Source organism: Schistosoma mansoni, chromosome 1, assembly GCF_000237925.1.
Source record: "Schistosoma mansoni strain Puerto Rico chromosome 1, complete genome".
Classification (NCBI taxonomy): Eukaryota; Metazoa; Platyhelminthes; class Trematoda; order Strigeidida; family Schistosomatidae; genus Schistosoma; species Schistosoma mansoni.
Genome location: NC_031495.1, coordinates 44,760,441 through 44,776,100, shown reverse-complemented (window position 1 = coordinate 44,776,100; position 15,660 = coordinate 44,760,441). Strand labels below are relative to the sequence as shown.

General features: G+C 36.9%; 1 protein-coding gene across 1 annotated transcript; it reads right to left on the bottom strand.

Annotated features, from left to right (window-relative positions):
• Window positions 1-4,555: 4,555 nt before the first annotated feature.
• On the bottom strand, window positions 4,556-15,331 carry Smp_154980 (putative yeast nucleolar complex; the record flags this gene model as incomplete). Its single annotated transcript, XM_018794557.1, is given in 7 exon segments — window positions 4,556-5,033; window positions 5,042-5,232; window positions 6,691-6,822; window positions 7,900-8,040; window positions 10,459-10,885; window positions 14,446-14,588; window positions 15,035-15,331. Coding segments are annotated over 7 exon segments (1,809 nt in total).
• Window positions 15,332-15,660: the final 329 nt, after the last annotated feature.

The following is a 15,660-nucleotide window of genomic DNA, read 5'->3' as shown; positions in this document are numbered from 1 at the left end:
GTATCATGCTTACAACCTAACTAGAAAAGAAAAATCAAATCCACACTCACTTCCTTCAACATTAAAAACAATCTACTAATTTCCCTCTGTTTCTTTTACTTAATATCTATAATGTATATTAATATCATGTTACCATATTTTACAAACTGAGATATGAGTATCATCATAGTAATTTTATAGTTGAAATCATGAGTCAATTGAAGCTAGACTACCATGGAAAACTTAGAAGCACTGGATGGTCTATTGTGGAACTCCTCAGCAGTGTGCATCCATGATCCCGACTCATGAGATTCGAACCCAGGACCTAGCAGTCTCTCGCGCGAGCGCTTAAGAACTAGATCGTTTGAAGCGAGGGTACTGGGTTCGAGTCCCAGAGTGAACATCAACTTTGAGATACAGGTACATCCAGCTGACGAGTCCCAAATAGGACGAAACGCGCGTCAAACTGGATTCCACTGCTAGCCGCTATCCATCTTTGCTTACCATGCTTGTGAATTAAGGCCATATCGAGGCAATATGCACAGTATGCACATATGCCAATTAGAGACTGACCAGTTGCAGTCCTAACACATCGATGGGAAGATTCAAACAAACTATACTAAATGAATTTATACTTCAAAAAGGTTATAAGTCTCGTTAACAAGTAATTGCACCCATTCTTTATCCAACCTGTTTGTCAAATGAATCATTATTTGAACTGAAATTGATACGGGTTAATTTAGAAATACAATTATGTATTTGATGATTCCCATTTTAAATACAGTTCAATGATTCAGAAACGATTTTTCAACCTTCACCTTGCACTTTTATTTCTCCTTTATATAAAAACATATTATCACCTAATATAAACTATAAATAACAATCTTATACATACACACAATTGGTTCAGTCATGATCCCCATTCAACTGACTCATAATATTCTAGTTGCTAAAGTCAGCATGTAAATATGATTATGGATTAGCAGAGTATATATTTGATTTGGTTATCAAACACTATATATTTCTTTGACGATGTTGATTATTACCCTGAAGAAGTACAGACAAATTCATTGGACGAAACGTTGGAATTGTTTAAATTTCAGTCACTGAGATTATTTCATATATAATTGTCACATATAATGACTTCTCTATACTCGGTGCCCAATTTTTGTCAAACTGTTCGTTCTAATACTGACGAATATTCGTTTAAAATATTGTTCGCTTATATATATTGTTTTAAATCACAATATGGAAATTTTTCGAAATTGGTATGATGTTGATATAAATATTGTTAAATACCTAACAAAGTTTGCTACCATATGCCAATAAAACCATCAATGCACCTTATCTAGCGGGACAATTCATAAGTCAAGTATGCTAGAATTAAAGAGTGATGTCTATAAGATATGGTGGAAAGAAGATCAACCATCCAGTCGGGACCATTTCCACCTAATCTCAACTCACATAACACTGTAAGATCCTTTTAGGAAGTTTTGTGTGGTTGCGCTTGAGAACCCTCCCTCATACTTTGTCCGGCAACTCGTTGCTTTACTTTTAAGTCTGAAATTACTATTCGTGACCCCTTCAACTGCACATCTCGTCGAGTTATTGGTTCTAGCTGAGACGGTACCATTTAGTTTTTGTTTTTCTTACGGTCCCACTGAATTTTGATATTTCTCCTGAACTACTTATACATTGTCTCACTTGACATTTTGATTCGTTCACCCTTTTATGTTGCTTGGACTGTACATTTTTTGATTATGAATTGAAACACACTTCCAAAACACTGTGTTATAACAAGTAATTCTTAATACCTTTGTCATTGATAATTTTACAGAGTTAATTATCAACTTAAATTTGCCACAGTTACTTGAAGTTTGATAACGCCTTAACCAGAAGCACCTTTATAATCGAAGTATGCGAACCCAGCCATCAGAAATGAATGAGTTCGAAGGTATATTTGGAAGGCTATCGGTACCTCGAGGGAACGTTTGGTCCAAGTTCGGTAGTCGTTGAAAGGGATGCGTAGCACGGCGTACCTACTCGCAACCTGGTGTGGATACGTGACCGAGCGTCTTCAGACAGGTAAGTCCATTAAAACTAATGCGGTCAGCGTCAAATGTCGAAGACTTACAGAACTATTGATTTTAAGGACATATTTACTGCTAGAAAATTTTGAAAAAATTGTTTGTGATTTCTGAAGAAAGGAAAGAATTATATACTCACACCAACAGAAACGTTCATTTGTTGAAATAGTTAACTATACTATGTCCCCTATCAGTTTATTTACTTAACACAATTTAAATTTGATTATTTATTGAATAACTGGGTGATGATATTTGTTTAGGTAATAATGTGTATTTAAACTGATAACAATGAATAGGATCATTCCCTACACCACCACTTGTTTTGAATTGCGAAAGGGCAATAGCAAGGGTCTGAACTAACCTCCATTTAATTCCAAACCGCTTTACTTTGGATATAACAATACGAATATTCAAATATTTTGTTGATACTATGATTAGATTTCGAGATTGAGTGAACAGTACATTTTGTTTCAAGATTAAGAAATCATAACCATCTGGTTCTTTTAAAATGACCAGAACTGTTTAACAAATAATTACAACACGCACCTGCTTGAGAATTAAACTAAGTCCTCACAACTACTTAAATTCATCAGTTATACACCATCATTTCCCAGTCAGTCAGCTACAACGTAGGACCAGGCACATATATGCATCGGTCCAAGTTGCCATACCTCGTTAGCACAACAAAATGAACACCGGATTCATAGAAGTAGTTAATTTAGTGGTGGTAATATATAAAAGATAGGTTGTATACAAGGAAGGAAGACAGATATGAAGCAATTTTAATCTTAAGGTTTAAGGGAAGATAAAGAGTATATACACCTACGCCATTGTGATCGATTCTGAGCCATGTCACCTAGAGTCTCCAACTATTGGTTACGATAGTCACGCGGACCCCAACCAGGTAGTCTGCATCTACCAACATGGCTCAGACTAGAAGTTAGTGACTTCAAGGATTGGTGCCACGTTTTGGTTTGGCCGCCCTGTCTTTCAACCATCTCCAACACTAGTCAGCATAGCGCGTCGTGGGAATCGGTGTTCAGGCATACGTAACACGTGGCCCAGCCATCTCAGTCGATGAAAATTCATGACCTCATCAACTGGTTTACCATCATTCCCCAATACCCTGTGTCTAATCCCACTATTAACTACCCGGTGATCCCAACAGATACAAGCAATATTTCTAAGACATCTGTGGTCAAATACTAGTAATTTGCCAGTATCTTCTACTCTTAATGACCATCATTCCCCAGAATCGCATTATCAAGACGCGAGAAACATATTAATGTCATTACTAGACAATTCTTAACTTATGAAGTGGTCTTCAACTTTCACACACTCGCTATTTAGTACCTCTCCAGCTTGTTCGATAAAGACGGACACAATTTTCGCCTCATTTAATATTATCAGCTATTAGAGTAGTTTGATTCTTACTTGTTCTCGAACACTGGTAACCAGAAAACAAATAACACAAGTTTTGGTACAGATGGCTGTGAAAATAGTGGCAGTAACTTGAAACTTTAGTATGACATCCAAAGTTGGAAATAAAAAGAACAAAACTAGATAAGCCTCCAGCAGTGAAGTGTTAAAATCCTTTTGATATCAGTAGACGTACGTTGATAACAGAATATCAAGACTGAGCTGTATGGCATACTACGAGAGGAAACATTGATATAGGATCTTACTTATGAAAGTGTCCAGTACCTTGAGCAAACAATCCCTCTCCCTTCAAGGTTTGAATAAACGTTGTTAAAATGAGATGGGGTATGGTTATCCACAAGATCAACGACTGCAAATAAAACTGCTGTAAAAAAACTGGCTTAAAGTCGTCAAACATCACCATTAACCGAAGTTCACCAACTATAGAATTTCATATGATCAATAAAGTTATACGTGCCTGGATCAATTACCATGAGCTGTTTAGTCGTGGAATTTTCAATGTTTTTTCTACAAACATTACTAACGCTTACTTCAAGTGAACTGATTGAAGTATGTGGTGATCTTGTCTAGATAAACAATGTAGACTTTGTAACTAAAATATCTAGCTCAAAAAAAAAACATTTTCAAAATCCTTCTAAGCGATAAAGATTTTCTATTATCATGAGCGAATGCTGATAACAATAGCCTTAAGTATACACATTTATAATCTTAATAATGTTGAATATAGTCCAATGAAATAGAAACACATGACAGGACAGATCGATAAATTAGTATACTAGAGCCCGTTTAATGAAATTGATTGTTGTGGGGTGTTTCCGACTGTGGTATAGAATAATATTCTCCAATAAGGCATGGAACATAGCTTAGATAGGATCTCATTTCAAACGACTCCAAGTACTGAGACTACAGAAATATATTATGATCTGATCGCTAATAACTGTCTTGACATGTAAACACAGGTTGACATAGGATACCAAAAGGCGAAGCTCATCAAAACATTTTTTATGTACAGTTATCAAAAATGAAAATAATTTAACGATAGTTAAATTCTATTTCGTCTCAGCCTTCTTTTTTTTTAAATCCTGTTTGTTTCTAGTCAATTTCAACGATTTAATTGAAGTTGTATTGGTAACTTTTGATTTTTTCGGTTTCCCAGTACTGTTGACAGATTTTTTCATTTTAAGTATTAGCTGTTTAGGTACTACATGGCTATTAGCCTTTTCTTTTGTTGTCTTTGCTTTTTGTTGTTTCTTAGAAATCTTTAAAGATTTTGATAAGTCAGTCATTTCAATATCAGAATTACCATCGGAATTCTCTGAGTCATTATCAACATCATTTGATAACTCATCCTCCCTATCGCTGTACTCATCGGTGGAGACACCTTCTAATTCAAAATCTGGTAATTCATCCAGATCACAATTATTCACACTTTTATCATCTTCATCCATTAGAGCAGCTTCAAAATCAAAGTCACTCTCATCGCTTTCATCGGTGTTTAGCATAGATTTGTTAGGTTCCTCCTTCTTACTATTCACATAATTCCTCTCTCAATGGTTCTTTGGTTTTTCCTTTTTTTATTTTCTGCCCAACTTTTGGACTTAGATACATGGGTTACTGTTCTACCATCATCAATATCATAGGACGAATCACTATGCTCAGAGTCAGAGTTGGAACTGTCAGATTCTGATTTTGGTTTATTTAAATTGTAGTCTGTATTTGGCATAGGCTGTAGAATAAAAGAAAACAATACTAATAATTATAAGTAAAGGAAAATTTATGGAGATCGTTATCGAAAATACATAGTAATCATTTAGTAGTATGATGGTGCAGTAGCATTGTGGTTGAAGCATTTGGGTTTCAACCAATAGATTGAAGGTTTAACTAGATAGTAATATCACTAACTATCACATGTACAATGGAGCTAAAGGCCAAGTATATGAATATGTAGTGTTAAATCAAAGTACTTGCTTACGGCTGTTACTTCTAATGGAGCATAGGCCGCTGACTAGCATTCTCCAACCCATTCTGTCCTGGGTGTTTCTTTCTAGTTCTATCCAATTTTTGTTCATTCTCCTCATATCTGTCTCCATTTCTCAGCGTAATGTGTTCTTTGGTCTTTTTCTTTTCCTTAGACCTTCAAGATTACATGTGAGGGCTTGTCTTGTGACACAATTGGGTGATTTCCTCAAGGTGTGCCCAATCTACTTCCACCGCTTCTTCCTGATTTCTTCCTCCGCTGGAATCTAGTTTGTTTTCTCCCACGGTAACTTGTTGCTGATAGTGTCTGGCCAACGGATCCGAAGTATCTTGCGTAGACAGCTGTTAATAAACACCTGTATCTTCTGGATGATGGTTTTCGTAGTTCTCCAAGTTTCCGTCTTATACAGTAGAACTGTCTTGACATTTGTATCGAAAATTGTGATCTTGGTGTTGGTCGACAATTGTTTTGAGTTCCAGATGTTCTTCAATTGTAAATATGCTGCTCTTGCTGTGCCAATCCGCGCCTTCACATCTGTATCAGATTTACCGTGTTTATCATGTTCTCGTCTTTCTTTCTCTTGCAGCTTTTTCCGCCGTTGTTGCTAAATCTTCCACATATTTACCTTTGTCCGTGCTGATGCTCCTCTTCATTTGCTTGTTCGTTTCTGTGTATTCAGCTTGTGACTTGGCTTTCTCTGCTCTGTTCCATAATGTTCTCCGGTTCACACTGTCAAAAGCCTTCTCATAGTCAATGAAGTTGATGTATAGTGACGAATTCCACTCAACTGCTTGGTCCACGATGATCCGTAGTGTCGCAATTTGGTCTGTGCACGACCAATCCTTACGGAATCCAGCCTGTTGATCTCGAAGTTGGGCGTCTACTACGTCTTTCATCCGGTTCAGCAACACTCTGTTGAAAACCTTTCCTCGTACTGACAACAAACTGATGCCTCTGTAATTCTCACATTTGCTCAGATCTCTTTTCTTTGGCATCTTGATGAAGTATCCTTCTCTCCAGTCTGTTGGCACTTGTTCCTCTTCCCGAATCTTCTCGAATAGAAGGTAAAGAATGTTTGCAGTTACTTCAATGTCTAACTTCAACACTGTTCGCACATAAGGCTTAGTAACTAACCTTTTTTCTCTTTAGAAGAAACTAACGATAAATACCATAGAAAAATTAAACAATACAAACAAATTTACTCACTTCTTTTTTATTACTCTCAGTTAAGCGATTCAACTCGTTAAAACGAATTTGTTTATGTTGTACATAGAATTGCCAGAATGGTAGAAGCTTGTTTGAATTATCAATAAAAGTACACGTCGACTCAATGTTTAGCTAGTGAAAAACATAAGAGAAACCAAATACAAAGATGAAACCGGTACATAAATAAAAATTTTATGGGCTTTGTAACATAATTATTATTTTCATTGTACCTGAACACACTGCCGGCATTGATAAAGAGGTAGTCACCAGATATGAGTAGTCATTTGGGGACAACATTGATCAGACACAAAATTGTTGGGTGTTTTTATTTTTAAGAGACTACATAACAACTAAATGACCTGAGTTTAAATTGACGTCGTAACGGGGCCATATACAGAGAAGATTTGTATTATTTACATTGACTCTGATAATATGTTGATTGGTTCAAACTCCAACACTACTAATATACTCAAAGAACTGCCCAGATACACAAACTTTTCAATCATTTTCCGGTTGGTTACCATATAAAGCAAGTAGACTGTTAACACTATGATTGGCGCAAACCTACAACCTTAGCGGAATTTCACCTTCAGCAAAACCTCAGTATTTATCAATCATTGACTTTATTATATATCAAAAATAATTTGAAGACTTATTTGATCGAATGTTTCAAGTTATTTTACGTAATTGACTTTCGTCAGAAATATCCTGATGTTATGAATTGATTGTCTGTACTGATAATGTAAATGTACTTTACGCTATCATAGTTATTGTGCTGAGACGATTTTGTGCTTCATTATTAAAACATATGCTAACGAATGAGAGTTCTCAGTAAGAGGGACAATGCATTGTCGACTTTCAATTGCCAAACATTTTATTACCGATATTATTATTGGTAAAGGTTTGAGTTATCCTTGTGTTGATACAAGGGACTGAATTGTGATCAGTTGTTTTTGGAACGCGTAGGTCCTGTGCGGATTTCCTGAATACAAGTTATTTAGAGTATTCACTATGGACAAAAATCCTGGGGTCCACATAGAACCAGTTGATTAGTAAGTCCCAGATTAAAAGAAATGCTAGTACTAGACTTTATTTCTAGCAACAATTACCCTGGTCTAAACAAAATAATATTATTTGCCAGGTGACATATAAAACTGGGAACATCAGTCAACAAAATTATCATTCCTAACAATGAACTAATTTACTTACTATTTCATTCCTACTAGCTAGATTACGGACACGCCTTCGACATTTAATAATCCATTCTGAATGTTCACGTACTTTAGTCATTAAAGCTTTCATTTGTCTACAAAAACCGGCTACGCGACAAACATGTAAGAATTGTTTTACCTAAAATAAATAATTAGAATGGACATTATATAATGTGGTATTTCGTAGAAAGCTAGTCTGACTAAATTATAGTACACGAAAGTTATGAATGATTCATGATTTTGAAAATTAAAGTAAATATGAATAGAATACCGAGTGTATATAGACGGCTGAGATACAAGTTACCTGAGTTTGTAACCACGCTCGAACTTGAATTTGAACTAGTGATTATCAGAGTGTATTGTTGTTAAAAAGATAATCAATGAACAAATTATTGGCTTTTGTATTAATTTTAAAACAATCATAACTGATTACATCATTTTTAAAATTATTAGAAATATTGTGTGGCAGGTTTTGGGTAATTCAAAGGGGAAGGATTTGAAGAAATAAATCTAAAGTACAGTTGTTTTAATGCTATTCACCAGTGTCGCCACCCAGTTACTCAAACTATTATAAAGCGATGAGTATTGGAAAAGCTGAAAAAAGGAACTACCGTACCTAAAGTAATTGTTTATATTTTTATTATTTAATAATAATCAAATACTTAAATTACTGTATCTTTGTATTCTCCTGCATTTCTGTGATGTAAAAACTGTTATTGTGTCATACATACAAGTTACCGTTAACTTCTTACGGACTTATAACTTGGTTCTCTTGCACTTATGACGTGGTTATGCCGTGTAGTCCAGATTTTACCTATTATTTTATGAATTTTGAGTCACGATTGAATTGAATACATAAAAGAAGATGGCTCCCGACTTCTTTTTAAGTGTAAGGCAAGTGATAAGGGAATGTTTGTGGATAGCCGACCAATAAGAACTTAGCTTGCGACGGCCAGATGTATAATCAGTCGAGTCTCGAACACTAGTGTACAAAAGAAATAGTAGACATGGAACAGGGAAAAAATTATAATCGGAATTCGTATTAATGACTTAAGCACGTTATTATTAATGTATTTTTTAGTGACAACAATAGTCTTTAAGACACAACTACTACATCAAGCACCCGACAAGTTAAATATACATGATTTTACATTCAGTGATTAACTAATCAACTGTTAGGTAGTAAACCGGTGATAAAATCTTATAAATTAGTTAGATCATGTTAAAAAAACGAAATCATAACTTAAAATATAAAAAAGGGGAGATATGCTTGTATAATTTGAGGAGAGTGACCCCCATCGAATAATAGTATTAATAACAAGGGTATGAGGTGGAGATCGAAATGCCGAACTGTTAACAGTAGTCACTCTTCAATAATATATCACATAATTCTGATAAACTTCGTCTTCTCATTGCATTATCGAAATTTATCAAAGGGACTAATTGTTTTAAAGTCACTCTTCAGTTGCAAGCAATATAAATAATACAACTGAATTTTGATATGAATGATCGTATGAACGGAAACAAGTAGCTTAGGTTCCGTTACACTCCATTGCCCATGGTTACATTAGGTTTGGGTGATATGAGAATGAGAACAATCATAGATTACATGTCCCCGAATGTCCTGGTACGGCTGAGGGTGGAGAGAGTCTGCTCTCCCCCTCGAAATGCTCTCACATGGCCACGCGTATTTAGCCTCTACCAGGGAAGTCCTACTCACTGCCTTCTCGCGGCATTATTGTTGTTTACGATATTGAGAGGACGAGAAGCGAATGTCCGACGTTTTAACCGGGTTGGTGGTGGACACGGAGGATCAACCTAGGGAAGTCGAAAAACCCTGATTCCAAACCAATGGTGCACATGGGCTCCAGTATCCTGAGGGAACAAATGGCGTATGAATCAATTGTTGGTCCCCGGCTACCATAGAACTGAATCTCCCAACGATGCTCCACTGCCTTGTGGGTTAGACCTTTAGGTCAAAGGCTCCGGGTGTGGCCTCCTAAGAAAACCACCTGCTTTAGTTTGGGCACCTGGGCAGTGTTACAGTACTCACACAAATCAAATGAGATTTGTGTGGCGCATATGTATTTGATGCCCCTTTGTACCAATATTTATATGTTAAAATAAAATAAAATGGTTAGGAAACGTGATCTTTTAAAGTATGGATCTATAATGGTTACTAGTATTTGATTATGTCTTCGTAAAGTTGTTCACATATGGTGGAATCCCTGTTATTATACTAGTTTTGTATAATCTATTGATTTGATGAGACAACCTCGTTCAATACGCAGTTATTTTAGGTCTGACGATTATGACTGATTACAAATATATATGATACGATGGAGAAAATTTGTGGCTCTGGTGGATACTTTTGGTGGTATTAAGTTCTCTAAGCAAGGTACTTTAGTTGCTGAACATTCATTGTCATTTTTAGCTCCTACTTCATGCATAAGATGAAGATATATGCTCAGCAATTAAACTACCTAGCTCAGAGAACTTAACATCACCAAAATATATGCATAAGCTCTTCAAATAAGGAAATAATTCACAGACTCACCTCGGTGATAAAAGGCAGTGAATACTCTGGAAAAACAATTGAATTTGCATGCAATGCCATACATTCTGCTAATAAATCAAATAGCCAACTAATGATTGCATCATTCGATGCGGTTTCACGTAATTGACTAGGTGTGAAGTGAAGCAACAAGCGTAAATCTAAGGGAGCATTTGAAACACGTCCAGATCGTTGATTAAAGTTAACTAGTTGAAATACATCTAACAATATTGGTAAAGTAGGTATTAATAAACGATTATCGGAAGATAAAGCTCTGCCAGTTAGTGGCAGACGGAGATCGTTATTTTCCACTAACGTTTGCTTCCCTTCTGACAAATTTGCTTCACATAGAACAGGAACTCCAGCCATGTTATGAAGCATAGAAATGCAATGAAAATGCAACGGTAACCAACGTTGACCTTTATTTAACCTATCAGTAGGATAGATTTAAACTTCAGAATTATTTCTTGAGGAAATGATGAGTTGAAAGACAACTGACAAAAACGTTTCCATCTTACCTTTCTAACCATTGGTAGTTGTTATACCGTGATCCAGACTATGTATGGCGAACGATGGAGTATCCAATAGTGGCAGAATGTCAACCACCGATCGTATTATCGTATATCGTGGCAAACGGAAAGACCTTTATGCCACTTTTATTTCACAGGGTAATTCTCTAAGATTCTATCATACCTGAAGTCAAGTACAAACTTCTTGAGAGCTCGATATGAAGATGAAGTAATTTTTTAATCTTATATGATTTTTTACTAGTTTTTGGCCGCTGTCAGTTTGTCATGACAAAAAGGTTAAGCTTATTCTCTTGCTTATGACAAGTGGGTTCAGTTATACTTAAAATTTAAATCGCATCAAGTGTTGGCTATTTTATATAGCACTAGTAGGAAGCCTGAAGTCAGTTTCCTTTTGGTTGGGATTTACTAATAAGATGTATCTGCACGCTAGAACAAATACTTATTAGACTACATATAGCACTATTTGAAACTATGATCCACAGAGTTATTAGTCAATTACTATGACTATTACTAGTCTTGTAATCTTATTTTAAACAGTATGTAAGCACTAGGTTGATATAGTACCATGTATTGCTTATCGAACCCTAATAATCAATGAATCTTATGCGACTGAATAGTTCAAATGTTTCAAAGTGCAGTGACAAATGATACGGGTCTAAAACTTGAGAAGAACCATCGGTTCTCGGGACTGCAAATCCTCACTATTAATAAATGCTAACAAGTTACAGACTTGAGTCCGGAATCAACTATCTACCTTCTCCACATTTTTGGTCTAAGCAGTGTTACACAGTGGAGGGTCCTGTCAATTACGTCAATCGCTAATTCACAAATTGCTAAAGTTTTATTACTCTTGATCTCCAGAATATTTCTTCCCGGATATCACTTAACAGCTACGTTGCGTTTATCAGCCTTACCTTCACATCTGTATCAGATCCTCCGTGTTTATCAACCGAAGCAGGTCTGGGAACCCGGGCAGTATCACAGCCCACATACAAATAAAACAAAATGGCAACAATTACTGGAAATACTGTCCTCGCTCCAATTAAAATTTAGACAACTCACATCCATTTGGTAACATTCACTTTCATTATTATTTTCTTATATACTACGTCACTTATCTACTCTCTTCTATTCTCACTTTGTGTACCCTTATTTCTCAACTTATACAGCAGCTCGCCTACGGTGGAAACTCTGTTCTATCTAAACGATCTCCAGTCATTGTCTGGTCGAAAGTGAATGCTTCCACCGAATACGTATACCAAATCAGTTTTTCTGAAACATCGTACACCGTTCAAACTGGATTCCTTCAACGTTCGCACACTAATGCAGATCGGACAACAGATAGGGCTGGCCATGTCTTTAGAAAGTCTTAATATCGACGTTTGTTGTCTCTCCGAGACCCGTATTCAAGACTCTGGTGAAGTACTACAAATTCACTTTCCATCTATCGCTTCGAAAAACTCGTTTCCTGTGTGTTTATCCGGGAACTCTGTGACATCTTCGTCTGGTTTTGCTAGTGTTGGTGTTGCACTAAGTGCTAGAGCTGAGGCAGCACTAGTCGACTGGATCGCCATTAACAGTCGGTTATGTGCTGTTGGATTAGAAAGTTCCATCAAAGTGAGAGGAAATCGGTGTAAGAAACGATGTCTTTTCGCCATCTCCGCCTACGCCCCGACAGATTGCAGCCCGGAAGCAATCAAGGATGAGTTTCACCACCAGTTAACTGTTCTTCTACAGGAAGTGCGTCCGACAGATATTGTAGTACTAGCCGGAGACTTGAATGCCAGGGTCGGGCGTCTAGGCACAGAAGAGTCATTTAGGTGGCCGATGGGGACTTGTCGGTCGCAAGACAGATAACGGGGACCGTTTGCTGCAACTGTGCACAGACTACAAGCTGTTTCTAACTTACACTGACTTCTGGCGGTCATCGCCAATGTGCTGCCTGGCGTCCTCCCTCTGCATCACATCGGGATCAGCTATTGCTGTGGTGATTGTGTATAGGGCTACCACTCCTTTTGAGTACCTATCTGAACTCTGATTATGAACCTGTTTGCGCTAATCTTGTGCTTTAGGTGCCAACAAGTCGTCTTAAACGGATCGGTGTCAGTAAATTGGTTGCAGTTTCTGTTGCAAGTAAGTATCGAACCGAGCTAGCGTCTAGGCTAGCTACCATCCCACCGAAAAGTATAGATGAGCAATGGTCGCAACTACACGACGCCCTGAAAATGGCGAGTCAAGTCGCTTGCGTCTTCACAAAACGTTCCACTTATAAGCACTGAGCTACTTCAGGCTCCTTACATCTCATTGAACCCCGTCTGTCTACTTCGGATGACCGCCAGTTTGACTATAGACAAAGACTGTTACTCAATGAAATTTGGCAAAGTTTGTTTAAAGACCGAGAAGGCTGGTGGTTGGACCGCGCTAATGAGCTGGAAGCAGCAGCTGCATCTAGTAACTGTCGGAAGCTCTTCCAACTCATCCGAGCCACTGGCAGGAAGAAGTCTGATGTGAGCGAAACGATCTGTGAAGATGACGAGACACTAATCACTAGCATCTATCGACGTCTTGGACGATAGACAGAATTCTTTGAAGGGCAGTTCAACTGGCCTGCTGCCCTGACAACATCGATCAGATTGTCCTGCCCTCCATGGCCGGTGACGACTGATCCACCAAATGAGACGGAAATCCGCAAGGAAGTCCAACTCTTGAAGCGCTACAAATTACCGGGCCCAGATGACTTACCTCCGGCTCTTTTTAAAGATGGTGGTTGTTATATCTAGAGCTTTAGATTCTTGGTATGCCGCATACTACTAGACTACTTGAACGATCGAATCCGCAACGTCGCGAGAGAGAAGACAGAAGACTAGTAAGTAAGAATTCCTGAGGCTTCCTTGAGTTTGCCAACGAGCCATCCTTACAGTGGTGATTTTCTGGTTAAGGAATTGACTGAAATGTTTACAAAAGTCTTGGATCTCAAATATAATGAATTCATACAATTCTGCATCAATATTTGTTGTCTTTATTTAAATTCATAAAGGGAAGTAATTGCATGAAATAAGTAAATCCGTTGAACCATAGATTTAAGCGTGAGTTTAACAGAGAATAGGGTGAAACAAGGATTCGGCGTCAATCTACTTATTGTACTTGAAAGACGACATACGAAATGCAATGATGCGATACATTTACTTGTAAATATAAGTTACACACCAACTACCGATAGATATGTATTGTCATAGAGCATCTTAGCTTCAGCTTCCTTACATTAAGTGTGGTAAAACAAATAAAGGTGGTGATCGGACTTTTTTCTAAAGATGCGGTTTTCAGGAGCCTAAATATTTAACTTATTAACAAGGAAGCAGTAAAAAAGCACTATATTTCGTGCAAACAATCTAAATTGTAAACTATACTATTCAGGAACCAAAAAATACTAAATCTATTGCATTTATGTAAAAAGTCTTACTTGATTGTTCCATATACCAGTTGACTTAGTGGATGAATAAGTGACTTTATCAAAGCATGTACATCTGCATATCTTGAAGTGAAATCGCACCATAGGCGAAGGCTACAAACAAACTGCCAGTTAGCCACAGACTGAATATCTTCCTGGGAATAAATATAAAATGTTACATCTTGCTAGAAATGAACATAATGGAACTATACAAACAACAATGCAAAAGAAAACTAGTTTCGCGGCAAGCAAATTAGACAGATATTCAGTTGATACTGATCACAAGACAGAAACCGCGAAATGATTCGCAACTAATTTGCCTACATGGACAGTCAAAAAACGGATTCATGTTCCTAGAAACGAGGCGAGTCAAAAAATTTTCAGTAGTTACAGATAATAACCTCAGTGAATGCGAATTACTTAAAGATATTTATTCGTTTATTTTAAATAAGCATCATTGGTAGGGAATGTGACGTCATAAGGCACTTCAGTTTAACATAACTTTTCGCAAACATAAATTACGTTGATCAGAAGCAGAAAAATGTTAGACAAACTACAAGAGAAAAGCAAAACAATCTAAATCACCGACTAACAAACTTACTTTATTCTTGGAAATATATGCCTTTCTTAGGGTTATCGCAAGTTGTCGAGTGTAGACAAAAGCATGTATATATGCATCGTCCAAATTCTTACCGAATAGCTCCAAGAGGCACTCACGCATCAAGTTGATCTGAGCAATGTTCGACGCCAAGACGAATTTACAATTTCTAACAAAGGCGACAAACATAAGTTTGATACACAAGCCAGCGCATTCCCTTTTTAATGAAAGGGCCTTTATGAGGTTAAGGAAGGCCAGGAGTCTTCGTGAATCTTCATCTTCACTCCATGTTTTAACCATCAACTAGAGACTTCATTCACAAAAAATATTAGACAGACCTTGAAAAACTTCTTCTCCAGTTTTTCATGCCTTAAAATCTTCGGTATTTTGTTATTAATAAGTCTGAGGTCTAGGATCGGATTTTTTAACAATGACTTTAACATTCTTGTGAAGTTGGTGAGGTGCTTTAACCTTGGGTTTTAAAAAGTTAGTATCCAATAATCAATATATTTTTGACATGAAATTGTATAGATCAATCGGTTTCTTTACGCTAGCTTCTTGATGATTCTATGTCTTTTCAAATCTTCCATACTGTCCAATGGGTGACAGTCTAGCCATTGGACTTCAGT